Source organism: Sphaerodactylus townsendi, linkage group LG17 (genome assembly GCF_021028975.2).
Source record: "Sphaerodactylus townsendi isolate TG3544 linkage group LG17, MPM_Stown_v2.3, whole genome shotgun sequence".
Lineage (NCBI taxonomy): Eukaryota > Metazoa > Chordata > Lepidosauria > Squamata > Sphaerodactylidae > Sphaerodactylus > Sphaerodactylus townsendi.
In genome coordinates, this window is record NC_059441.1 from 21,730,412 (window position 1) to 21,757,784 (window position 27,373).

The 27,373-nt window shown below is 46.4% G+C and overlaps 1 protein-coding gene across 1 annotated transcript in view; it reads right to left on the minus strand.

Moving 5' to 3' along the window:
- Window positions 1-1,566: 1,566 nt before the first annotated feature.
- The window catches only part of KLHL25 (kelch like family member 25), a 30,132-nt gene continuing 4,325 nt past the window's right edge, over window positions 1,567-27,373 (minus strand). The window contains exons 2-3 of the mRNA XM_048482170.1: window positions 11,741-13,553; window positions 1,567-2,088 (exon numbers count right to left, since the gene is read on the minus strand). Coding sequence (XP_048338127.1) covers window positions 11,767-13,536 — 1,770 coding nt within the window. The 5' untranslated portion in view covers window positions 13,537-13,553 and the 3' untranslated portion in view covers window positions 1,567-2,088; window positions 11,741-11,766. The remainder of the gene's footprint in view (window positions 2,089-11,740; window positions 13,554-27,373) is intronic.

The window sequence follows — 27,373 nt, forward strand, 5'->3', positions numbered from 1 at the left end:
CCAGAGCAGCAACGCTCGGCGCTGCTTTCTCCTGCAGCAGCCCGTGTGAAGATTCTGCGGACCTGCCAGTGACTGCCTGTCAGACCAAGCTCACACCCCCACCGAGCAGCAGCCGCCAGAAGGGGATGGGGCGGCCAGCAGATGGAGGCCAGAGGCGCCGTGGCAACCGGCCCCAGAGGCCACCAGCAGCCCTGCCCAAGCCGGAGAGGTGTTTTGCTATCGTGTTGTTGCAGCTGAGTGCCAAGGCTACTTACTCCTGCTCTCAGTAACTGGCCTTCTGCTGTGCCAAGGGTCTACTTGCTAACAACCCCTGGATCACCTGTGGGGCGCGAGGAGACCACAACCCCCCTTGGAGACTGGAAAGTCTCTGACAGGGTGTGACTCGTCCAATAGTTGTGAGTGGGATGCAAACTAACTGGGGGAGGGGGTTGAAACTGGCGGTGATCAGCACAGCCAGCTGGGGGTAGAGTTTCTGATGGATGGATTGGGACCAACGGCAGTGGTCCCAACGCTCTGAAGCCCTCCAGCGACAATGCCTTGGCCGGAATCAGCTTGCCGGAGATGAGAGGATCAGGGAGGCTGAGATCAACGGAGGGTGTGTGAGCTGTGTGGCCCAGTGGTGGGAGCCAGTGGCAGTGACTCCCCAACGTTACCCCGTTGATGGTGTTTCATCACGTTTGTGGAGTGTCAATGGCAAATGGCACCAGAAGTGGGAGCAGTATCACTTCTGTTTATTACTGTTTATTGTTGGGTTTTATTGTACACCGCCCTGAGCCCTTCGGGATAGGGCGGTCTATTAAATTTAATTAATAATAATAAAACCCTGGCATCTCCAATGAAAAGGAACAGGCAGTAGGCAACAGGGAAAGGCCTCCTGAAACCCCAGAGAGCCGCTACTTCTCAAAGTAGATAATATTGCCTTAATGGACCCAAAGGTCTGGTTCAGAAGACAACTATATTATTTTGTCACAGCAGATGTTTGCTGCTACCAGTCTGGAATTATTTTTGAGGTATTCTGTCTGCTTAGTAGCAGTTTTATGTCGTAGGTGGGCTTGTGACGGGTACAGTTCTTTCCCATGTTAAGAAGGTGAATTCCAAACGGGCAGAAGAAGCCCTATTCTGAAATGGGTGGGAAGCAAAACATCCAAGCCACGGAATGTGCTCGATTGCCAACCACGGAATGTGCTCGATTGCCAGAAACTCTCCCAAATTTACTATTTCCTTGCAACAAGAAGAAAACAGAACAATACAGGAGAATTAAAATTGTGGGATCACCCCAGGGCGTTTCCTTTCACGTAAGTATTAATTCTAGCCCTTATCACCTCCAAGTTCTGCAGCAATCTTCTCCTTTTCCCAAATTCAGGGAATGGAGTTTTCCTCCAGCAAATAATGGGAAGAACTTTTTGCAAGTTTCAAGGCGTTGATTGCGGCAGCGTTATTTTGCAAGTTGGCAGAGTTTCCCACCCCAGGTATCAAACAATGCCTTTGTAATTATCACTCTAGCGACCGTGTGGTTATTCCTCTGTCAGGTACGTTTTGAGAAAGAAAACTCTTGTGAAAAGCAGGTGGCTCCTTGAAGAATTTTATTAGAACTGCTAGAGGCCAGGGGACATCAAAGTACAAAACAAGACTGTTTTCGAAACCGATTCGACCCAGTTTTAGCCCTTGCGGCTGTGTGCTTCTTAGTAAAATTCACACTGCAGCTGAGAGAGCTTTCAAGTCATGGAAGACATTTGGAAAGATGTGAAAACTTTGAGGCCTTCTGGAAATTGGAAGGTGTCTTTCTTAGTCCAACCTGTTTCCAATATGGTGCTGTTGAGGTACCGCAGTCCCCCCTTACAAGCGCAAGGCATTCCTTGTGCACGTAATTGTGTTTCCTTTCTTGAAAGGACTCAAAAAAACACGGTTTCGGCAGGCCTCGCACCGCGTATATCAGTGTTACCCAGTTTTTTGTTGAATCGCATCTTCACGCATCTACCCATCTAGGTGCAATGAAGAAATAAACCTTGTCGGGGCGACGGGGAACCAAGCGGCTGATCGTGTGCCGTCTCCAGCATCTGTCATGATCTGATGAATTTGAGGTGGCATCTGGAAAAGAGAGCGCTCATTCAGAACCCGGTTGCTCAGCTATGTCACACCCACATTAAAAGAAATGACAGTTGGCTTATATGGGATAGTGGTTGAAGTGCAAGACTAGGGCCCATTCTGTATGGGCCAAAACCAGTAAAAACACTGTTCCTGGGGCGCTGTTCACATGGCTGCTGCCTCCAAAACGAGGGGGCCCCAACTGGTAGGGAAACATTTTTTGAAACTCACTCAATCCGTTTTGTTTGTAAATGTGCCTTCTCTTCCCTGTGCAGATCGGCAGGGACAAGAGGACGTGCCTCCTGCCCTCCCACCCCCGAGGCATTGCCATGGCCATGGGGCCGTGTCCCCTCATTCCTGTAGAGCTGCGCAGGGAAAAGAAGGTAAGTGTACAAACAAAATGGAGGCACCTCCATGCAAAGGCGCCTTCGTGGACTGCGGCAGCTCCGGGACTGCCCGCATGGGAGCATGCGAACGGCCCCAGGGCTCCTCTGACATCATATATGCCAGTGTGCAGTCGCTTCCCTGGCCCATGTGGGCCTAGGATTTGAGAGATTCAGGTTTGAACCCAGGGGGCCCTCCCCTCGCCCCCTGAGCCTTGGGAGTGGGATGGCTCCAGCACTTCTCTGTGATGGCTCCAGCACTCTGCAACACTCTCCCCAGAAGTCCACCAGGTGCTGACTCTATAGGTGCTTAGACCCCTGGCCAAGGCCATCTGCTTAACTGGGCATATGGGTGATCCTTTCTGGGCAGTACCACCCCCCTTCCCTCCTATACTCTCTTTATTTTTGGGTACCAGTTTTCTCCTGGTTCAGCCCCAGACTAAATTCTGACATTTTGGGGGGTGGACTCTACGCAGGTGGGTTGACTATGTTTTTAGGAAGGTGGGTTAAGTCTTGTGTTTTTAAATTAGCAAATCATTGATGTTTGAAGAAAGATCCCATAGTGTGAATGTGTGACACCCAAACATGCCTACATACGCCCACTTTAGCATTAGTAAGTTGAGGTCATCTAGGGACACAGGCTAATGATTACTAGAGCTGTGGGACTTTGCCAAGTTCTATACTAGGCTGAGAAACTGAAATTCCTTACATGCCTTGAATGTTAAAAGAGAAAAATCAGCCCAGTGCCTTCCTAGACTGAAGGCAGGTTTGAATCTCAGATGAGATGAACCCAGCGGTGGAATTCAGCAGGTGCGCACCACTTCGGCAGAACCAGTTGTTAAATTATTTGAATCCCACCACTGGACGTACCCTTTGATGCAAGTACTGGAAAAAGATAAAGATGACGAGGACACATTGATTCCACATTCCGTTCCCTATTCAGTTTTATGTCTGGAAGCAGGCCTGAGTCTACCAGAAACCAGAGCATAGCTATCTACTCTGAAATTTTGGCTGAGACCCTGTTTCAATTCAGAAAAAGACAACCTAATCCAACTCACGATGCCTGAGCTGATGTTTTCCAATTGGTGGTCCAACATCATTAGAAAGATCAAATCTCTTGGTTTCTCACTGGAAACATTCTACATGCTTAACCCAAATTAGATCTTCAGCTTACTAAAAACAAGACTACTAGACCAGGAACAACAGCTGCTTCTAGCATCAGCAAACAGATCATGCAGTGGCTAAGAGCAGGTGCACTCTGATCTGGAGGAACTGGGTTTGATCCCCAGCTCTGAGTTGTGGAGGCTTATCTGGGGAATTCAGATATGTACTCCCACACACGCCAGCTGGGTGACCTTGGGCTAGTCACAGCTTTTCAGAGCTCTCTCAGCCCCACCCACCTTACAAGGTGTTTGTTGTGAGGGGGAAGGGCAAGGAGATTGTCAGCCCCTTTGAGCCTCCTACAGGAGAGAAAGGGGGGATAAAAAACCAAACTCCTCCTCCTCCTCCTCCTCCTTCTTCCCCTTTATACCACAATATAGTACCCAAACATCAGCAGCTGGTGCACTACATTGATCTATTACTGGAGCCAACACAGAGATGGGCCTAACCCGTCCCAGATGCAATGTGTTTCCATCAGCAATAGTGGAGGGGTGACTACCTCCATCCCATCCAATGAAAGTTTTTGTCCCCATTGTCTGAACCAAGTAGAAACCTTAAACCACATGGTTTTCTTCTGTCCTAAGTATTCAAACATCAGATACTTATTACCACAGTCCATATACTACAAAGCACTAACTTGTCCAGCTGACTTGCAAATGAACTTCCTTCTCAACAGCAAGAAACAGGAGACACTGGAAAAGACAGCTGAATTTCTCCTGCAAGTGATTGCTGTACAGAATCAGGGAAAACAGAAAGGAACATGACCTGCTTATATTACTGCATTATTTTATTTATTCCTTACTTTGTATGCCTAATAAAGGTTATTGATGATAAAAAAGAGGACACATTTGGTTTATATACCCTCCATTCCCTCCTGTAAGGAGACTCAAGGGGGCTCACAAACTCCTTTCCTTTCCTCTCCCTACAACAGACACCTTGTAAGGTAGGTGGGGCTGAGAGAGTTCTGAGAACATTTTATTTATTTATTTTATTCAATTTACATATCGCCCTCCCCTGAGGGGCTCAGGGCGGTTCACATCTGGAGGGCCAGAGTTCCACGAACATCCGGAAAGCCAAAGTGGCATACCTCTGACCTATAAGGATATTTCCTGGCTTGCAGAAGAAAGTGTGAGGCCTGCCCCTACTTGCCAGGTTGTTTAACTTTTGGGCATAAACAATTTCATTCTTCAGTTTCATCTTTTTTGTTCAGTTAGCACTTGGCTAAGCAGTTGATGCTGAACTTTGAGGAATGTGTTGCTAAAATGCTGTGTTTTCAAAAAACAGGACTGTCATTCAATAAAAGATAGCTTATTATCTTCCCCGTGCAAGTTCTGATGGATTGGTTGAATCTCCCTTTGCGTAAACAATCATTCTAAAGAAAGTAATGGTTCTTTATTTGAGCCAGTTCCAGCAAGCACCCTGGTCAAAGAGGCGCTCCTTCCTATGTATAAAATATTATGCCTGTGTCCTATGGATTTGTATTTATTTTCATGAACCAATCAACCAAAAATAGCTGTTATTAAAAGTGGCTCCTGAGAACAAACATTCTAACTGAGCTAGGGATAACACATTGCACACTGTCATCATATCATTCTAACAGCACTTTCGTGTTTTCTATTTATGTTATTTGTATCTCTGTGTCGATGTGTGTGTTTGGATTGTTGGCTGCCTTGAATACCACAGCAAGGTGGTTGTGTGGACAGATGGCTTCATTTGGAGGGTTGCCAAATGTATGTTCGGGGTAGAGAATGTATGGGGATTTTTTTGTTTTGTTTTAGAAAAAGGTTGTTAAAAGGGGAAAACCCTCTTCAGAGGCACTTTGTCCTAGTGTTTTTATGCTTCTGAAAATGTGTCTGTTTTGTACGGGGACCTGCTGAAATCAACAGGCCTAGGCCGGTGTAGGTCTGCACAGAATTTACACACCTGCCATTTCAATTCTTTGCAGGGCATTTTCACTCCTTGTCCTCTGGAGAAAAAAAGATTTTGGATTTATATCCCACCTTTCTCTCCTGTAAGGACACTCAAGGTGGCTTACACGCCCCTTTCCCTTCCTCTCCCCACAACAGACACCTTGTGAGGTAGGTGGGGATGAGAGAGTTCACAAGGTCACCCAGCAGGAATTTAGGAGTGTGGAAACACATCTGGTTCACCAGAGAAGCCTCTGCCACTCAGGTGGAGAGTGGGGAATCAAATCCGGTTCTCCAGATTAGAATCCACCTGCTCTTAACCACTACACCACACTGGCATCATTTCCAGATAAATAAAGCCCCACATTCCTCTCCAGCAAATGTTCCGAGGCTGGAGCTCTAAAATTTTCAAAACATTAGCAACCAGGAATACGGAGACTTGTCAAAGTCACTGAGGGAACAGAAATGTGTTTGTAATTTTTTCTTTCTACCTTGTTGCCACTTTTGAGCATTGGCTGTTTGCAGGCTGGGCCCTGTGCAGATTTTTCACTAGACAGCCGGCTGAAGCCTACTTTGGATAGAGATTGTGATTCCTAGAAGCTGCCACTCCCTTCAGGCCTGGCCTGATAAACAGGCTTTAGAGACAATCATCCGCATGGCAGGAAGAGCGAGCTGTAGCCACAGCCTTCTCCACCCATGCAAATGCCAGTCAGTTCTTCCACAAAGTCTAATGTACCTCAGTGTGGACTAGTGAAGTGTTTGGCCATCTCAGCTGTAGCTTGGTCCTAATGTTTGGTGACACAGCTGCCATTGGATGAGGTGTTATCACCATTTCAGTTTCAAGATTAGAGGTCCCCAATACACTACAGTGCCCACCGACATCTTTTCTAGACACCTGCCAAATGTTCTGAGGAAGTGAGCCTGGGCAGGTATAGCTTTTGCTCAGCAAGGCTTCTCATGACTATTGGAGATATGATTGGGTGTGCTAATTTCTTTAAATATTACTTAGAAGAAGAGGAAGAGGAGTAGTAGTAGGAGCTTTCCCTTCCTCTCCCCACAACAGACACCTGGTGAGGTAGGTGGGGCTGAGAGAGTTCCGAAGAACTGTAACTAGCCCAAGGTCATCCAGGAGGAAACACATCTGGTTCACCAGATAAGCCTCCGCCACTCAAGTGGAAGAGTCGGGAATCAAACCTGGTTCTTCAGATTAGAATCCACCTACTCTTAACCACTACACCCCTCTGGCTCTGGAAACAGCTTTGGAAACAGCTGTGGGGATCACTTTGTGGCTGGCTCTGCCTCCTGCAGCAGCCATTTTGTGACAACCATTTTGATGCTGTGTCCACCGTGCCATGCCTGGATTCCAAACGGGCTTGCAAACTCTAAAAGGTTAGGGAGTCTCACTCAAGACTCTTGGGCTGCTGTTAGATGTTGAGCAGCAGAAAGTCCAAAGAAAAGAGTCAAGACCAATGATTGGATGAGATCTGTCAAAGGAAAGGGGAGTGGTACAAGATATTGGGCAGGGAGAGGGGGAGAAATCTGAGCTGAATAAGAAACTGGGAAAGAGGGAAGGGTGTTGCATATCTGGGGGTTCACCAGAAACCAATCTATTTGCTTTTGTAGCTTTGCTCCCTGCATCTAGATAGCAGGATGTAAGAAGAAAAAGAGTTTGGATTTCTCTCCTGTAGGAGATGCAAATAGGCTTACAAACTCCTTTCCAGAGGTGGGATCCAGCAGGTTCTCACCAGTCCCCGAGAGTGGGTTACTAATTATTTGTGTGTGCCGAGAGGGGGTTACTAATTGGGTCTGCTTTTCCGTTAGAAATTCCATTAGGTCCAAAAATCATAAAGTCCTGTTGTTTCCTATGTGGCTGGTTAGCAAAGGTAGAAAACGGGATAATTCTCCCTGTTGGGCTGTTTTAAAAACATGTTTTAGAAATATAGTAAAGTTCCTTGTTTAAGGAAAGTATCCTTCTTTTGATTTCTAGAAACAAAATTAAGTATTTGAAAGTATTAAGTATTTGACAGGCAGTCAATTAGAGGAGAAGTAGTTGTTTCTGTTGGCAGTAGACAATAGGACTTGCTATACTGAGTTTAAATTATGGACAGAAAAATACCATCTGAAAATTAGGAACTTTTTTTTTACAGTAAGAGTTTTTTACAGTAACAGAGAAATTATTAATGCCACGCCCCCATCGTGCCCCATCCAGCCCCATTGGCGCTACCCCACTGTTTGAATCCCACCATCATGGGAACCTGTTTCTAAAATTTTTGGATCCCACCACTGCTCCTTTCCCTTCCTTTCCCCACAACAGAAACCTCTGAGGTAAGTGGGACTGAGAGAGTTCTGAAGAACTGTGACGAACCCAAGGTCACCCAACTGGCTTCGTGTGGAGGAGAGGGGAAAGAAATCCAGTTCATCTGAGAAGATGGAGCAGGAGGGAATCAAACCCATTTCCCCAGATTAGAGTCCACCTGCTCTTAAGCATGACACCACGCTGGCTCTCATCCTTCTCTTGCAAGTTGGCTGCCACAAACAAAGCAGGAGCGCAGGTGGTGACAGATTTGCATCAGCTTCAGCAAGCATTTTTGCATCACAGGAGAGCCCTCAGGGACTACGGAGCTGGCAGATGGCTGCCAGTGGCAAGAGCAAGCAAAAAGAGGCTGCATGGATTTCACAGCGAAGAGTATAGACTATAGAATCATAGAGTTGGAAGAGACCCCAAAGGCCATCAAGTCCAACCCCCTGCCGTGCAGGAACACACAATCAAAGCACTCCTGTCAGATGGCCATCCAGCCTCTCTTTAAAAACCTCCAAAGAAAGAGACTCCACCACTCTCCGAGGTAGTGCATTCCACTGTCAAATAACTCTAATAATCAGAAACTTTTCCCTAATGTTTAGGTGGAATCTCTTTTCCTGCACCTTGAATCTATTGCTCCGTGTCCTAGCCTCTGAGGCAGCAGAAAACAAGCTTGCTCCCTCTTTGACACGACATCCCTTCAAATAGTTATTTTTATTTATTTTATTATTTGATTTATATCCCATTTCTTGACACATGGATTCTGGCTTTCACTGCTGAGGGCTGTCACAGATTGGATTGGATACGGCTCGGAGGTTAAATGCATTGCTTTTAGATCTTTTGCATTTTTAAAAAGAACCTGATGCACACACAGATCTTCCCCCTACCCCTGACCAGAAGGGAACGCTCTGTGGAGGAGGAGGCTCTGGACGAGACTCTTCGTCCACTCGAGCGCACCAGGGAAGCAGGAAGCTACTTTGATCCTGAAAGCCGTTTTTACGAGTCATTTACTGAACAAAAACCAGGGCAGAGAGAGCTTAGTTAGCGTGGAGAGCTTAGTTTGCGTTTTAACCCTAATGACGTGTCACCGCCTGCGTGGATGAATTAATGTTGCTCCATTTCCCTAGCATGTGCCAGCTTTATTTTGAAAGGTGGACCAGTGCCAAAGACAAGTCTGTCTAGGACAGAGTACTCCCCAGAAGACAATCAGTACAGTATTATCCCTCTTAATGTTGGGCGCTGGGGAGCGTCAGTAGATGATTGTTATTGCCAGTGGCCCGACTCATGGGCTACTTTGCAACACCTGATTGGACACTGTTGGAAATGGACTGGTCAGACCATTGGTCTGATGCAGCGGGGCTATTCTGAAGTAGGATCTCCAGGTCAGAGGAGGAGGAAGAGGAGAGGAGTAGGAGTAGGAGTTTGGATTTATACCCCACCTTTCTCTCCTGTAAGGAGACTCAAGGTGGCTTACAAGCGCCTTTCCCCTCCTCTTCCCACAACAGACACCTTCTGAGATAGGTGGGGCTGAGAGAGTTCCAAAGAATTGTGACTAGCCCATGATCACCCAGCAGGAACATAGCAGTGCAGGAACAGATCTGGTTCATCAGGTGAGCCTCTGCCACTCAGGTGGAGGAGTGGGGAATCAAACCCGGTTCTCCAGATTAGAATCTACCTGCTCTTAACCACTACACTAGAGCATCTGTGAAATCTGACCAAGGAAGAGGTTGCAAAGCATTTCTTTGCATTCACACACAGTTAAAGCACTGACTGCTGGAGAGCTGGTCTTACAGTTTGACCTTTGTTTAATTAAGAAAAACAGTGGTGTTCACCTGAGACACATCTCAATCCCTACGGCTGCGAACAAGACTGACAGTTCAGGTCTCCAGAAGAAACTTTGGGATGTGCCCATAAATTAATTTGCAGAGCAATAAACGGAGGCCTCGTAGCCTCAGCCAAGGAAAAGATGGCCTCCCCGAGCATTCTGCAGCAATGTTTAATCGCTGACTGGCAGATTAAGGAGCTGCAGGGGCCACGCTGTCATGCGGCAGGGCTTGCAAGAGCCCATGCTATCCAGCCAGGAGCCCGCAGATCAATCCTTTCCTAATAGACTGTAGCTTCAGGGCAGAGAAGCAGGGCCAGCGTTTTCGGTACTTGTACATGCCAGGGCTCTGAATCTGTACACTGTGGAGAAAGAAGCAGCACGCCATCCTGGAACTAGCTGGAAAAAAGAGAGCTGCGTTGGAGTTATTTGGGACCTGGTAAGCCCTGCAAAACTCTACAAGCAAATGTGTATCAGGTTGCGGTATGAGAATGAGAACTCCCTTGCGATATGGCTCAGTGAGGGGGAAGCTGCACTATTTCAGATGGCATGTAGAGAAGGCAAATATTTAAATTCCACCTTCCCCCGAAAACCAGCAGGCATTTCATAGAATCATGGAAGAGACCCAAGGGCCATCAAGTCCAACCCTCTGTAATGCAGGAACACGCAGTCAAAGCACTCCTGTCAGAAGGCCATCTAGCCTCCCTTTTAAAACCTCCAAAGAAGGAGACTCCACCACACTCGAAAGTAGTGCATTCCGCTGTCAAACAGTCCTTACTATCAGGAATTTTTTTCCTGATCTTTAGATGGAATCTGTTTTCCTTCACCTTGAACCCATTACTCCTGGTCCTAGTCTCTGGAGCAGCAGAAAATAAACTTGCTCCTTCATCAACATGACATCCCTTCAGAAGAAGAAGAAGAGTTTCCTGTAGGAGACTCAAAGGGGCTGACAATCTCCTTGCCCTTCCCCCCTCACAACAAGCACCCTGTGAGGTGGGTGGGGCTGAGAGAGCTCAGAAGAACTGTGACCAGCCCAAGGTCAGCCAGCTGGCGTGTGCAGGAATGCACAGGCTAATCCCACAGAAAAGCTTTCACAGCTCAAGCGGCAGAGCGGGGAATCAAACCCTGTTCCTCCAGATTAGAATGCACCTGCTCTTAGCCACTACACCACTGCTGCTCTCAGATATCTAAACATGGCTATCATGTCACCTCTTAACCTTCTCTTCACCAAACCAAACATACCCAGCTCCCCAAGTCTCTCCTCGTAGAGCACAGAGTCCAGACCTTTGGCCAAGGTTTACAAAGGTCTTTCTCAGGATTGCCCAGAGAATGACAGCACTCTCCCAGCCACAGAAAAGTTAGCAAATCATCCAGTGTGGGAGACTAGATTTGCATGGTGAAGGGTTTTCTTTTTATTGTGGACAAAACTTTGCCAATCCCACACCAACAGAAAAAAAATTGGTACAGAAAATTGGGAATGAGATCTTCAAAATTGCCACAAGTTTAAACTTGAAACAGTTGACTTGCATTGTGCTTTGCTCCCATCTCTCTAGGAGAGGAGGTACAAAATTTGCATAGTTCCCTTTGACATTTCAACAAAGCAGGGCTGTCTTGAGAGCCAGCGTGGTGTAGTGATGAAGAGCAGGTGGATTCTAATCTGGAGAACTGAGTTTGATTCCCCACTCCTCCACCTGAGTGGTGGAGGCTTATCTGGTGAACCAGATGTGTTTCTGCACTCCTATGTTCCTGCTGGGTGACCTTGAGCTAGTCACAGTTCTTTCAGAACTCTCAGTCCCACCTATCTCATAAGGTGTTTGTTGTAGGGAGAGGAAGGGAAAGGAGCTTGTAAGAACACCCTTGGAAAACTGAAGATGCCAGAAATCCAATTTCATATTTCCCCTGAATGTGTGCTCCTGCACCTGAACATGGATGAATGCAGACCGGCACTTAATACCAAAAATAGAGCAAAGATCAAAGCTTCAGAAATCTGAGCAACCTGTATTGCACCTCTCCTATGAAGAGCCAGAGACTACCTGTGCTGTGGTCTACAAGAGTGATGGACAACCTCCTATAGTGGTCTTACCTCCTAAATATGACACACAGACTTCATCAGGCTGGTAAGTGTTTCCACGTGCTAACGAAAGCCGTAGGGATCAGGGAATAAGGCACCGTGGTGATACAGTTCCACGTGTCAGAGGTAGGGTCGTAACAATCCAGCGTTTTGCATCTCTGCGTCCCAAAATAGCCGCCCACCACATAGAGTTTGTTCCCAGACGCCAGAGCGTGGCAGGACATCCGTTTGGCTGTCATGTCTCCGATTCGTGTCCATTGATCTGTCTCGCAATCAAAGCGGTAGGCGGATGCTGCCGTGAACTCTGTATCGCCGCCCATGATGAAAATCTGGCTGCCCAGGACAGCTGCGGCTGTGTAGCGCCACGGCTGGGGGCACTGTGCTTTGATTGTCCACCGGTTCTCTACTGGATCGTAGCACTGGACTTTGGACACCATGTCCCGATGAATGCTGGTTCCACCAAAGACGTAGAGCTGCAGCCTCGCACTGACAACCGCTGCGTTGCTGACGCCATCCCTCAAAGGGGCTACCATGCTCCATTTGTTGGCAACGGGGTCATATTTCTCCACCTGCTTCAGAGAAACAGACGGGGAAGCGGGGAAGACACCAGCCACTGCAGTGTGGCCACCCACAACGTAAAGGCAGTTTTCTAATTCAGCTGAGCCATGTCCAAAGCGAGCTATGAGCATTGGGGCAGCTTTCGACCACTCCTCGTTAACTGTGTCATACACCCAGACGTCCTTTGAGACTCCATTTTCGGAGCCTCTCCCACCAGTAATGTAGACTTTGCAGCCAATGGCACAAGCACTGAACTCCTTTCTCGGACTTGGTAGGTCTGCCTTGGGAATGATCTCTTTCGCCTTATGATCTACCTGGTAGACCTTATCACACATGAACGTCTGTCCACCCAAGATGAGCAAAGTGTGCCCAGCCTTGCGAGGTCGGGCGCAGGGACTGGTGACCACTCCGTCGTTCTGCAAGATCTTCTTTTTGCACTGAAGGGCCTCGTCCATAATTTGCTTGTTCTGCTCCTCTGCGGTGATCAGCTCCTCGTAGGCAATGGCTTCTTTGAGACATTCAGATGGCAGCAGGGCCAAGCGCACGTTTTTCAACAGCTCTGGGAGGAAGACCTTCCGCTTGCCTAAGTCATATTTAACCCACTGCATGACGGCCTTGAAGACCTTCTCCTCTTCCTCGATCTCTAGTTCGTCGCTGGAGATCAAGTCTAGCAGTGTGTCTTTGGAGAGGGTGTTGAAGTCTTCGCTCCCATGGACCATCTCAAAGTTGACCAGGCACATCCGACAAGACAGCTCATAGAGCCTCCTGCATTGGTGAGCGTCCGAGAGCATCATCATCCCCAAACAGTTGGAAGGATACAGGTTTTTCTCGAGGAATTCTGCCGCGGCATCTCGGACGTCATGGAACTGCAACATGTCGCCAGCTTCCAGGAGGGATTCTGCATTCTCCTCATTGATGATGATCTTAGAGGAGTAAGCATAGTCCAAAAGCAGCTCCAGCACCTCTGGGTGCAAGCTATCGTGGAAATTCACTTCGTCGCCCAGGCTCTCACGAAGGCCATTGCTAAACATGGCTTCAAAATACCGGCTGGATGCTGCTAAGACCGCACGGTGGCATGGGAACGACTTATGCCCAGCCCAGAGAGTGACGTCGGTAAACATGCAGTGCTTCCTCATGGTGTTAAGATGGGACAGGACGCAGTCTGGGTGGGAGGCTTTGTGGAACAGCAAGATATTCATTGAACCGGTACTGGTTCGGGATTTACGGTTCTCATGGACGCTCACCGACATTGTTATGGGAGTCCTACCTGCAGAGAAGGGAACAGAAAATACTAAGAAAGTTGTCTCCTTAGGATATAAGGACTCAGAATTCAGGGTGTTTTTTTTAAAGACTGCCAAATAGAGCAGAAATCTATTTTTCATTCCTCTAAGATAAGGCAGCTGTGGCCATGAAGACTATGAACCACCACAACACGGTACAGAATACATTAGAAGAAGAAGAGTTTGGATTTATATCCCCCCTTTCTCTCCTGCAGGAGACTCAAAGGGGCTTACAATCTCCTTTCCCTTCCCCCCTCACAACAAACACCCTGTGAGGTAGGTGGGGCTGAGAGAGCTCCGAGAAGCTGTGACTAGCCCAAGGTCATCCAGCTGGCGTGTGTGGGAGTGTACAGGCTAATCTGAATTCCCCAGATAGGCCTCCACAGCTCAGGTGGCAGTGCTGGGAATCAAACCCAGTTCCTCCAGATTAGATACACGAGCTCTTCACCTCCTACGCCACTGCATTAGGACAAGTCTGATTACTGCCTATTATTGTGCTTGAGTAAATAAGAGGTGCCCTGCTGGATCAGAAGAAAAAGAAGAAGAGTTGGGATTTGTACCCCACCTTTCTCTCCTGCAAGGAGACTCGAGGTGGCTTACAAGCTCCTTTCCCTTCCTCTCCCCACAACAGACACCTTGTGAGTTGGTGGGGCTGAGAGAGTTTTGAGAGAACTGTGACTAGCCCCAGGTAACCTGAATGTAGGAGTGCGGAAACGTATCTGGTTCACCAGATAAGCCTCTGCCACTCAGGTGGAGGCGAGGGGAATCAAACCCGGTTCTCCAAATTGGAATCCACCTGCTCTTAACCACTACACCACGCTGGCTCTCATGGTCCATCTAGTCCAGCATCCTGTTTCACACCAACTGCCCTACAGGGTCAGCAAGCAGGGGATAGAGGCCATGGTTTTTTCATGGTGTTGCCTTCTAGCACTGGGATGAAGCATTTTTCTTTCTCTAGATGATGAGATTCCCCATAAGTCATTGACTGGCTACAGATGGCCCTCTTCTTTATCAAAACCCACTTTCACAGCCATCTGTTCACCATGCCTAGTGGCAGTAAACTCCAAAATTAAACTGATGTGCGGAGTTCAGAATCAGCATACTTCTAAAGATGCTCAGAGGCATCAGAAGAGGAGGAGGAGGTGTTTGGATTTATATCCCACCTTTCTCTCCTGTAAGGAGACTCAAGGTGGCTTACAAACTCCTTTCCCTCCCCTCCCCCACAACAAACACCCTGTGAGGTAGATGGGGCTGAGAGAGTCCTGAGTGAACTGTGACTGTCACTAGCCCAAGGTCAGCCAGCAGGAATGTAGGAGTGCCAAAACACATCTGATTCACCAGATAAGCCTCTGCCACTCAGGTGGAGGAGTGGAGAATCAAACCCGGTTCTCCAGATTAGAATCAAGACAAGATGGCTAATTTCATTCTGAGTTTTTCAAGTGTATCTAGTTAGCCCAGTGCTAGAAAGAAAAATCTCTAGGTGTCAATTTTACATATGCCAGTGTTGATTGTTCATGGTAACTATGTGCTTCACACAGAATGGTGACCATGTTGATGTATCAGGGAAGCATGCATTTCTGTTACTGTCGGAAAAAGCCCTGCACATGCTTCCCAGGAATCTCTTTAAGGTCAGGCAAATGGTGCCAGAGGAAAAAAATGATCTGTTCTTCTGGTCCTGATCCAAATCCCTCCCTCATGATATTTACCAATAATGCCAATGGGAGAGTCATGATTAATTTCGCCCACTATTAAATTCCCAAACCCTCCTTTAGATAATCTACAGTGTTTGAAATAAAGAGAATAAACAGGAAAATTCAGCGAATGGCTTCTTTTCAGGGAGAGAAAGAAATATGAATTTCTCCCTCCTAGGTATCCAGAAGTTTCTTTTTTAAAAATCCTACAGACCATTAATTTTTTCTCTGGGAAAAAAAAGCAGAGAGCTTTCAGAGAGTACAGGAGCAGTTTTTGACTTAGTTGGCTCACACTGCCTTTCAGCACAAAGACAATTACTGCAATTTTTAAAAAGACAACTGACTAGGCTTTTTAAATGAAATTGCTGGCTAAGAGACTCTTGTGTTCTCTTTTCTAACTGACCCATTTGCTTTGCAAAATTGTCTCCCAGCAGCGGACGAGGCTAGAAGCAGCAGATGCAACCCAGCAATTGTGGGGACCCCTATGAGCCAGGGCTTATCAATAAATATTTAATTGAACACGTTTGGAGTAATTTGGGAGCCCCCAATTGCTTGCTCATAGCTTTGTGTCTAGCAGAAGGCTCTCCCGAAACCAGCTAGATGAAAACACTATGAGCTTGTAGGATCCTATGAAGCACTAAGTTTGAGTTTCTCCATTTTCAACCTGCCATTTTCAACCCATGAAGGAAGGGACTATACCTCAAGAGCCTACAGTTCAATTCCTGCCATTTGCAACTAAAGGATATCCAGGGTAGAAGAAGAAGAAGAGTTTGGATTTATACCCCCCCTTTCTCAAAGGGGCTTACAATCTCCTTTCCCTCCCTTCCTCCCCACCCCACAACAAGCACCCTGTGAGGTGGGTGGGGCTGAGAGAGCTCCAAAGAGCTGTGACTCGCCCAAGGTCACCCAGCTGGTGTGTGTTGCAGTGCACAGGCTAATCTAGTTCTCCAGATAAGCCTCCACAGCTCAAGTGGCAGAGTGGGGAATCAAACCCCATTCTCCACATTAGAATACACCTACTCTTAACCACTACGCCATTGCTGCTCCTTGGGGTAGGGTAAAGAAGGGGTAGGATAAAGAAGACTCTCAGCTACTAAACTACACACTGAGCTGAAAGAAACTGCTTAAGGCAGTGGTTCTCAACCTTCCTAATGCCACGACCCTTTAATACAGTTCCTCATGTTGTGGTGACCTCCAACCCTAACATTTATCCATTTTACAGATGGAGAACACTGATGCAGAGAGTCTTAGGCGACCCCTGGGAAAGGGGTCCCGACCCCCAGGTTGAGAACCACTGACTTAAGGGGTCATCGTCTATTCATAATAGGAAATGTTTTAAAAATTATCCTGCCTTTGCTCAAAGACTTCCGGTTGGGAACAGCTCACAACTTGCTTGTAATTAATTTGCTGGTTGAATGGCCTTACAAATGGACAGCTGGCTTGTGTTCACCAGCTTTGCCATGGCCAGGTCCCAATCTTTAACTGAATTTACCTCGCAGGACTGTTGTGAACATAAAATGCACAGATTGGTACCTACAAGGAACTCAAGGACTTCCAATTATTGTGGAAGAATCCTGTCTGAAGGAATGACCCTTTCTTGGCTGGCCTTTTCATAAGCCTGGCTATTCCAGAGAGCTTTTCATTCAGCTTTTAGGTCAAGCAATTGAATTATTTTCTGTTGCATTTATTTAAATGATAATCTGTCTTCTCCCTTTAGAGTCAAGGGGGATAATCAGGCGGTCACAAATTGGAAGAAGACAAAAACATTTGGTTATTTAGGTCTGTGTTTGACTGATTTAAGTAGGGGGTGTATTTATTGGCAGTAATAATTGTGGTCTTGTACGTATGTTTTCTTTATCACTACTGTTTTGCAAGCCATCTCCACAAGGTAGAAAGGCGGCCTGCAAATGTTTAAAATAAACAAATTATCACGGTATAAGGAAAAATTAAAAGCCAGGATAAATTGAAAACCAAGGATTTTCTCACCAATATGCCACACTGTTGAATGCAGTGGCCAGAGGGAGAGGTTTTTGAGCTTGGGGTAACCATTAGATATATGTCTTTTTGGCTTCTAGTTGGTAATTAAAAAAAAACACTTTTCTAAGCCTTTGGAAAGAGGGGGATAAAAACTTTTTAAATAAATACTCCCTAAGATTCTGCTTAACTGGGCTTCACAGCAGGTCTCCATCCCCTGTTGGTTATTTCAAGAGGATCTCATGTTTAAACTATGCAGTGTTCACAAAAGATAGCCCCTTCCCTGCAGCTTCCTTGAGGAAAACAAGCAAGGAAGTAAAAAATGGAGGGAAAAGGCAGGATGATACTCAAGCTAAGATGCAAGTTGTGAACAGTTTGGAACAGGCTGATCGTCCTTTGCTGGAGTTCAAAAGGGGTTGTCCCATGTAAGAAGAGAAGAATAATAATTTGGATTTATACCCCACCTTTCTCTCCTGTAAGGAGACTCAAGGTAGGTTCCAAACTCCTTCCCTTCCTTTCCCCACAACTGACACCTTGTGTGGTAGGTGGGGCTGAGAGAGTTCAGAGAAAACTGTGACTAGCCCAAGGTCACCCAGCAGGAATGTAGGAGTGCGGAAAAACATCTGGTTCACCAGATAAACCTCTGCTGCTCAGGTGGAGGAGTGGGGAGTCAAACCCAGTTCTCCAGATTAGAATCCACCTGCTCTTAACCACTATACCATGCTGGAAGGAGCATATTTATTTATGACCTACCAGACTGAATGCAGTTTAGCAACAGCATATGGTGGGCCATCACCACCAAAGAAATGCATATTTCAGCAGCTTGCTGAGGCCCTTGTAGAAACAGAGGAATTGATGCACACTATGCAAGTCCCAATACTTCATCGAGTGAGCAGCTCAGTTCTGAGTCTCTCTGCTGTGATTTGATTGGCTTCTAACCCCTTTTCCACTTGCTATCACAAGATCTTGCCAAAGCAATTACCCTAATGGGCCGTTCGGACCCAGTTTGGTTAAGTTTTGTTGCAAATTGCCCGTGTTGCTCACCAGCTCCCACCTACTGAAACCAGCTGGAGGCAACAGACTTATTTATTTATCTATTGGGCCAAACATGCAAGACAGATGAGCGAAAATTACAAGGGGGAAATCCTGGAGAAATAATTGGGGGATGTTATCTTCTGTTCTGATGTCTGTTGTTGATAGTCATCCTCAAAAAGAGAAGGCTGGAGGCTTGCAAACTTAAATGCGGTAGGAATGAAAACAGATTCACAAGTCCTGGGGAAGCTTTTACAGTCAACAGGGGAAGAAGAAGAGCAGGAAGAGGGGATTGGATTCATACCCTGCCTTTTTCTCCTGTAAGGAGTTTAGAAGTGGCTTACAAACTCCTATTCCTTCCTTTCCTGACAACAGATACCTTGTGAGGTAGGTGGGGCTGAGAGAGTTCAGAGAGAACTATGACTAGCCCAAGGTCACAGCAGATTCATGTTTTCCAACTATTAACCACTACACACTGGTCCAAAACATTTCAAGTCCTGTCACTACTGTGCCGATCCAAATGATAATTTCGTCACAGGAAATATCTGGAATTGCTTCAAGAAGAATATTAGGAAGCATTGCATAAACCAATGAATGAATTTATTTGTACATGGCCAAAAGCCTTAACAAAGTAACACCTAGTATTACAAAACATTGTAATGTAAGATATAAAATGTATGTAAAAACTTTGTTCCATGGAGAGAAGATGAGGGTGAATGGGCACACCCTGGGTCCTTTTCATCTCTCTTTTCATCCTTTGTGCTACAAGCTGGAAGCGGAAGAGAAAGGAACCATCACCTGTTAACAAGAAGGCTGTATGTATCAGATCCAATAGAAGAACGAATTGGGCGGCCAATCACCCAAAAATTACACCAGAGACTGTATATATAATAGCAAGGTCTGTAATATGCTTATCAATACATGCAAATATCCATGCAATTATATCTTCAAACCAACACCATCATACAACATTGCATAAATGTGCATATCAATAAATCTATTTCTATACTCCACAAGGTTGTTGTGTCGATTATTTTGCAATTATTAGAGTAGTTCCATAGGTTTTCTTATGGTCGCTAATTGAATAAATAAGCATTTTTATGAATGAATATATATTTCAAATTACAAATTGAAATATATATTTCAAATTACAAAATATTTCCACGGATTATAATTGTGTGTCTAAGTTTGGAAACCTCCAGGGGCACCATATGCGATGCATCATGGATGGCATATATATTCATTCATAAAAACGCTTATTTATTCAATTAGCGACCATAAGAAAACCTATGGAACTACTCTAATAATTGCAAAATAATCGACACAACAACCTTGTGGAGTATAGAAATAGACTTTTGTATTTATTGATATGCACATTTATGCAATGTTGTATGATGGTGTTGGTTTGAAGATATAATTGCATGGATATTTGCATGTATTGATAAGCATATTACAGACCTTGCTATTATATATACAGTCTCTGGTGTAATTTTTGGGTGATTGGCCGCCCAATTCGTTCTTCTATTGTGTTAGCTGGACTTTATATTTGTATCAGATCCAATACAAGTGAACACTTTAAAAAATATTCATAAGCTTAGAACTGTGAAAAGAAGAGTTTGGATTTATATCCCCCCTTTCTCTCCTGTAAGGAGACTCAAGGTGGCCTACAAGCTCCTTTCCCCCACTCTCCCCGCAACAGACACCTTGTGAAGTAGGTGGGGCTGAGAGAGAGCTGAAGAACTGTGACTAGCTCAAGATCACTGAGCAGGAATGTGGGAGTGAGGAAACACATCTGGTTCCCCAGATAAGCCTCTGCTACTCAGGTGGAGGAGTGGGGAATCAAACCCAGTTCTCCAGATTAGAATCCACCTGCTCTTAACCACTACACCACGCTGAAGCCAAATGGGGCAGAGGCAGTGGATTGCAATTGGTCCCTATTGCTACTATTTAATTTGGTACGTTTCTCACAGACTTCCATTTCCTGTTTTTAAATGGTAACTAGGGTTCTGGCTTGGAAGATTCCTGGCGATATGGGGGCAGAGTCTGAGGAGGGCAGAGTTTGGGAAGGGGAGGGAACTCAGCAAGAATCTAATGCCTCTGAAGCTGCTATTTTGTTCCCCGGGGGACTGGATCTCTGTAGTCTGGACATCAAGTTGTAGCTCTGGGAGGACTCCAGGTCTGGCCTACGGGGTGACCCCAAGCAGAGGCTTGGTGTCATTTTTGCCCATTGGGCAAAATGGACAGCTGCCTTCAGCGCAGAAATTGTATGTCGCGTGGGGGGCGACACAATTTCTGAGTGGCCCCGCCCACTCTGGGTGGTGGCCAGCACAAGCCGAGCAGCCTGCAGGTCAGAGTCGCTCTTCCCCTGCCCGGCCCTGCCCACCACCCGCAAGCGCAAGGAACAGAACGGACTACCACTCTCCTCCAGCCGGGACTCCGTCCGGAGGTGCAAAATGCAAGCAGGGTGGGGTTAGGGGAGAAGCGTGGGAGGTGGGTGCTTGAAACCAAGGAACGTTCCATTGAGACATACCCTGAACTTCAAATGTGGAGCCTCAGCCAAATGTGGGAAATTTCCATCCTTGCTGCCAAAGGAACAAAAGAAACCGTAGCTGATTGCAAATTAAAAAACAACAACACTGTGCGAACGCAGACTACCCAATGTGCATTTCCATTGCGCCGTTGCATGAAACAAAACTTTCCAAAGCCATTCCTTGTACTTCATCAGGGGCTTACTCCAAAGTGAGCCTGCTCCGGGCAAGCCTCCCACGCTTCTCCCCCCACCCCCACCCGGCAAAAGCGGCTTCAGGTTTAGTAGGAGGACAAGTGGTTGTTTAGACACCCTTCTGGGGCCAAAAGCAATGGATCCAAGAGTCAGCCTGAAGGGGTAGCTGTAAAACTATGCCTCTTGAAGCAGAGTTTGGGAGTCCTCCCAAGTTTAGACAGAGAAAGTGGATACACAGAATGTATGTCACCAAGCAATGGAAAATGAAATATTTATGAATTGACTAAAAGGTATTGATTCTGGTTCCCCTTCCAACCAGCTTTTGCAAATTCCCATGCTGTCTAGTAAATACCTGGCTGGTATAGGGAGTCAAGTTAACCATCAATTTTGTTATCCCCCAAAGGTAGCAGCACCCACTTAAGATGCTTATAGACTCCAACTCTCCAATCCCCGAGAGCTCATGGCAACAATGGAGAGGTAGTGGTTAAAAGTTCTAACCTAGAGTGGACTCAGACCTGGAGAACTGGGTTTGATTCCCCACACCTTCACATGAGCAGTGGACTCTAATCCAGTGAACCAGATTTGTTCCACTGCTCCTGCACATGAAGCCTGCTGGGTGACTTTGGGCCAGTCACAGTTCTCTCCAAACTCTCTCAGCCCCACCTGCCTCACAAGTGGTCCTTGCCGAGAGAGGAAGAAAAGGAGTTTGTAAGCCCTTTTGAGTCTCCTTACAGAAGAGAAAGGCACTGTATAAATCCAAACTCGGAATTGCTTGTTCCAAAATAACCTTTTTGTAAAAAACAAAACAAAAATTCACTGTGCATTTTGCTTTGAAGATAATCCAAAGCTTACTAGATATCACTAAGTGGATAGTCATCCCACAACCCATATTTGAAGTTTTCTAGAGGGCACTCTCTACTTCTCTCCGTTTGTCAGGAATAGATACCTGGTGAAATTTTTCCTCCACCATGCTCTTTCCTCAGAAAGAATACGCTCTTTCCTCAACTACAGGCATCTTTAGAAGTCAAGATGATTATCATATAATGACTGCAAGACAACACCCTGTAAAGCTCTGGTTCTCAGTGGTGGCCAGATATCGATTCTGGGCATTCCCCCGTGACACAGGCTCCTGTCTAGTTTCATTTGAAGGAGGAACCCTTAGACGAGGCAATGCATTCTCCTAATCCTGCTGGTGATTAACCAGCTGAGGTGGTGGGTGGAAGGCAATTTGGACAGGAACCGTGGTGTAGCAACCTGAAGCAATGCTGGGGAGCCGGTGGGGGCGGGGGGGATCTAGCTGAGCCAGCCGAAAAGAACATGAAGAGATGAAAGGGGCAATAAAACTTTCCGTCAGCCCTATCCGTAATTGACATTTCAATGCCAGGCAGTGGGTGTAAATATGTAAAAAAACAGGTGCCCTCCTAGGTAAACCCACACTCCTGGATGCTACTGGAAACCCCTTTCCCCAGGGCTATTTGAAATGCACAAATATCTCAAAAGCCAGCAGAGTGTAATGGTTCAGAGCAGCAGACTCTAATCTGGAAAACTGGGTTCGATTCCTCCACATGAAGCCTGCTGGGTGACCTGGCACCAGTCACAGTTCTCTCAGAACTCTCTCAGCTCACACAGACAGGAATGGCAAACCACCTCTAAATAAATGTCTCTCACCTTTAAAACCCTGTGGGGCCGCTATATGTTGGCTATAACTTGATGGCACTTTCCACCACTACAGTCCAGGCATACTACTGATCGCCTGTCTAGCTAGTGCTGAAATGGCCCTTAGGAGGAGGAAGAGGAGGAGGAAGAATTTGGATTTGTACCCCCCTTTTTTCCTGTAAGGAGACTCAAAGGGGCTTACAATCTCCCTCCCCCCTCACAACAAACACCCTGTGAGGTAGGAGGGGCTGAGAGAGCTCTGAAGAACTTTTACTAGCTCAAGGTCACCACCTGGCGTGTGTTGGAGTACAAAGGTGAATTTAGTCCCCCCAGATAAGCCTCCACAGCTCAAGTGGCAGAGTGGGGAGTCAAACTCGGTTGTCCAGATTGGAGTGCAACTGCTGTTAACCACTACACCATTGCTGATCTTTTTGGGAATTTTGGAATAAAATAAATTTTGGAATTTATTTTATATGTCACCCAGTCAGGGTTTGTTTGTTTTTTAAGGAAAAGGGACTCGCCAGATTCCAGCTCCCTGTGTGGTGTAGCTTAACCATTTTGGGATACTTGTTCCCACTTTCTGTTGCTTGGGACACCCCCATGGCAGCCATTTTCTAATAGCTTACACTTTGTTAAAACTCCAAATGTGCCCATTGGCTTGGGGAGCTTTGTTCTGCACTATGTATGTCTGTTTATTTGTTTGTCTGTTTATTTGTTTATTTATATTTCAAATTTACCATACTGCCCACCCCCGAAGGGCTCTGGGCGGTGCACAACCAAGTAACGAATAAAATTCATTATAAAACTGTAAAAACCTTAAAAGAATCATAAAAACCTAAAACAATTTTCAAGTGGTGAAACAATCTCACTCCCTAGGAGCAGTCACAAAACCCATATTCCTTCTTAGTACAGGGAATGGCACTCAGATATAAACTCCTGTAAGCCTATGGGTTTGGCCAGCTGTCCTGACTGAGGCCCCTTCTGCACATGCAGAACTTTGTTCAGATGATGGGGGCTGCAACTGCAATTGTGTTTGCAAAAGTCCCTGCTTATAAACCCCTTTGATGAAGAGGACTAGAGAAGGAGAGACCTTCCGCTTGTCCACATCAGCTGAACTGCTGTGCCCCTCGACTGAGTTTCTTGGAGAGTTGGGAACCCATGAGAAGGAGGTGAGCAAGTGAGCAATTCCGTACAGCAGCCCTCATGAATGACTGTCTTCAAATGTATTTATTTATATTTATTACTAGCAGGGCACCCATGCTTCGCTACGCATACTTCATCACAGGCTCTCTATGAATTTCGGGGTGACATTCAACATACTTCTTTACAGCTTGTTTGTGAACTTTGGGGTGACATGCAGCATATTTCCTCACAGCCTGTCTGTGGACTGATGGGTTTCTTTTTGCATATTTTTCAGCAGCTTCCTGTAGTTGTTCTTTTTATACTGCAATGTGTTAGTGCTCTCTTTCACCTGGTGGGCTCCAAAAAAAAGTCATGTGGAAGCAGCCATTGTATTTTTGGGATGCAGAAAGGAAGTGTTCTGTCATTGGATGCTGATGAGTGAGAAGGCTGTGAAGAGGTTCAGGGTAGGGTTGAAGGGCAGGGAGCTGGACTGTACTGCCACTGCAGCACATTCCTGGGGACTCATCCCGCCACTTCAGAGCACAACACCAAGCATAGGGTGATCGGAGGCAGAGAGCAGTAAACTTGTCTCCACAGTAGTAAATCTGATGTCCATATGCAAAACCCGACAAATGTTTTGTAGTCCAAGGTGATAGTGTGGTTTGTAATGTATGATGTTAGTATTTGGCTGTAGCGGTGTTGTTAACGTGAGGGTGGGTGGAAACAATTTGGCCCTTGAGAAGATATTTTTTATATTCCTCTTGATATTCACAAGTCAAACTAAGTATCCAGTGTGGTGTAGTGGTTAAGAGCAGATGCACTCTAATCTGGAGAATTAGGTTTGATTCCCCACTCGGCCACTTAAGCTGTGGAGGCTTATCTGGTGAACCAGACTAGCTTGTGCACTCCAACACATGCCAGCTGGGTGACCTTGGGCTAGTCACAGTTTCTCAGAGCTCTCTCAGCCCCACCCACCTCACAGGGGGTTTGTTGTAGGCAAGGGGGTGAAGGGAAAGGAGATTGTAAGCCCCTTTGAGTCTCCTTGCAGGAGAGAATGGGGGATATAAATCCAAACTACTCCTCCTCCTCCTCCTGCTTTCCAGAGTTTGACGTGCAGTAACATGGGCCACTGCAGCTGGGTGGTTCTAAATTAGGTATTTTTTATTGTAACTACTGTAATTACCCCTTCCAGTAAACAACGCTGGGAAAGGGAGGAGCAAAAAATAGAAACATGTACTTAGGTTAAAACTCTGTCGGCAGCACAATTCCTGAAAGCTGGTTTGGAAAGCACCCCAAAACGCTGATGGGCTGCCGTGCTGGCAGAGACACAAGGAGAGCCTTCGTTTTAGGTGGCAAACACCCTCTGTCGTGGGACGACGGCATGCGGAAGAAAGAGGGCTGCACGTTCAGCCGTGTCTCTGTGCAATCACAGCCTTCACTGTAAGGGCATTTCCCCATTCATAATTTAAGCAACATAAGGCTGGGCGTGGGCCACTCTCCGTTTGGTCTGAGTAACGCGAAACTTTTGCAGAATTTTCTCTGTGTGTGCATGCATATGCCGCCAAGTCATTCCTGATTTATGGTGACCCTATAGGGTTCTCGAGGCAAGAGATGGTTTCTCTGCATCATGCTGTTAGTATTTCTTGAAGGTTTCCCATCCAAATACTTTACAGGGTCAGGGCTGAGAGTATGACTAGCCCAAGGTCACCCAGCAACTTTCCACAGCAGAGTGAGGGCTCCTAGTCTGAAACTGTAACCATTGATTGTCATGCCCTTATATAAAGCAGTGGTGCGACCGCACTTGGAGTCCTGTGTTCAGTTCTGGTCACCACATCTCAAAAAGGATATTGAAGAGATAGAAAAAGTGCAGAGAAGGGCAACAAGGTTGATTGAGGGACTGGAGCACCTTCCCTATGAGGAGAGGCTGCAGCGTTTGGGACTCTTTAGTTTGGAGAGGAGGCGGCTGAGGGGGGATATGATTGAAGTCTATAAAATTATGCATGGGGTAGAAAATGTCGACAGAGAAATTTTTCTCTCTTTCTCACAATACTAGAACCAGGGAGCATTCATTGAAAATGCTGGAGGGAAGAATTAGGACTAATAAAAGGAAACACTTCTTCACACAACGTGTGATTGGTGTTTGGAATATGATTTATGGAGAAGTTGATTTATGGCTACCAATCTTGATCCTCTTTGATCTGAGATTGCAAATGCCTTAACAGTCCAGGTGCTCAGGAGCAACAGCCGCAGAAGGCCATTGCTCTCACATCCTGCATGTGAGCTCCCAAGGGCACCTGGTGGGCCACTGCGAGTAGCAGAGTGCTGGACTAGATGGACTCTGGTCTGATCCAGCTGGCTTGTTCTCATATTCTTATGTTCTTATTACACCATTCTGGCTCTCCCATCAGTCATATTTCCAGCAATATATTTATTCCCTTCTCTCAATTTATTCCATTAGTGGGTTTATTCCCAGCTATGCCAAAAACCGTACTGCAATGCAGGTTTAATCCTTTAAGGCTTCTGTTTTACTGACTACAGAAGAAACATCCTTTCTGGGGTTTTTTTTTTAACAGTTGTCTAAAATAGAACAGGAGGAAAACAATAGGCAACATAATTGCTGCTTTCTGTATGCTGGGTGGTGGTGGAATGGGTTAATTGCATTTCTGACTTTCAACTGTCTTCTGTATGATGTTATACTGTACCAGGTGCTGTTCAAGTTTAGTGCCTGGCCATCTCTACTGTTATCTCTTTCACAGTTCCTTTTGGGCGCGCTTTCCCAGGATGGGGGGGTGTAAGCTACTTTAACTACTGGGTTTTGCGTGGGCAAACCACAGTTCTGGCATGACCAGAGAAGATCCTCAATACTCAATAAACTACTGTTCTTATACATGAGTTTGTTCAGTACCAGGCCAGCCACCTCTTCAGCTGGCCCAAGGAGGGGTCCCCCTGCTGCCAGCTGCACCTGCTTCATTACCAGTCCCACCTCTAATGCTGCCGTTCATGCCACCTGGCTAGGGAGCTCCGGGAGGTGTTTTGCCGAACTTTGCACCATATGGGGTAGCTCCCCCTCTGTTCATGCCTAGGGTCTGGCTGACTACTCATTTTGATGGCACTCCGCACTTGCTCCCGGCTTTCCTGGTTCAGGTCAATGCCCACATGTTGCAGTATGGACCTGAACAATTTTGAGCGTGTTTGTGAAATAGGGTCGATGCTAGATGGCCCTGCAGGCAACTGGTACGTGAGACTCTTTCAACGTCAGGCTGCAGAGCTGCGCAACCTTCAGGACTTTATGATGGCCCTACGTCGCCACTTTGAGAGCCCGTTTGTGGGCAAGCACGCTAAACAGGAACTTATGGATATGCAGCAAGGCAAGACCCAATTTGCAGAGTTTGTGGAAAACTTCCGCACCTTGGCCAGTAAAATCCCGGATTGGGATGATCCTGTGAAAGTTTTTGCTTTCAAGAAAGCCCTACACCCGGACTTGTTAAACTGGGCTCTTGTTCGGGATGGTCCTCAGACCCTGATGGAGTGGATTGTATTCACGGGAACTGCGGACGCCCAAATGCGTGAGGCAGCCACGTCAGGCAGTCCCCGGTTGCTCAGCCACACC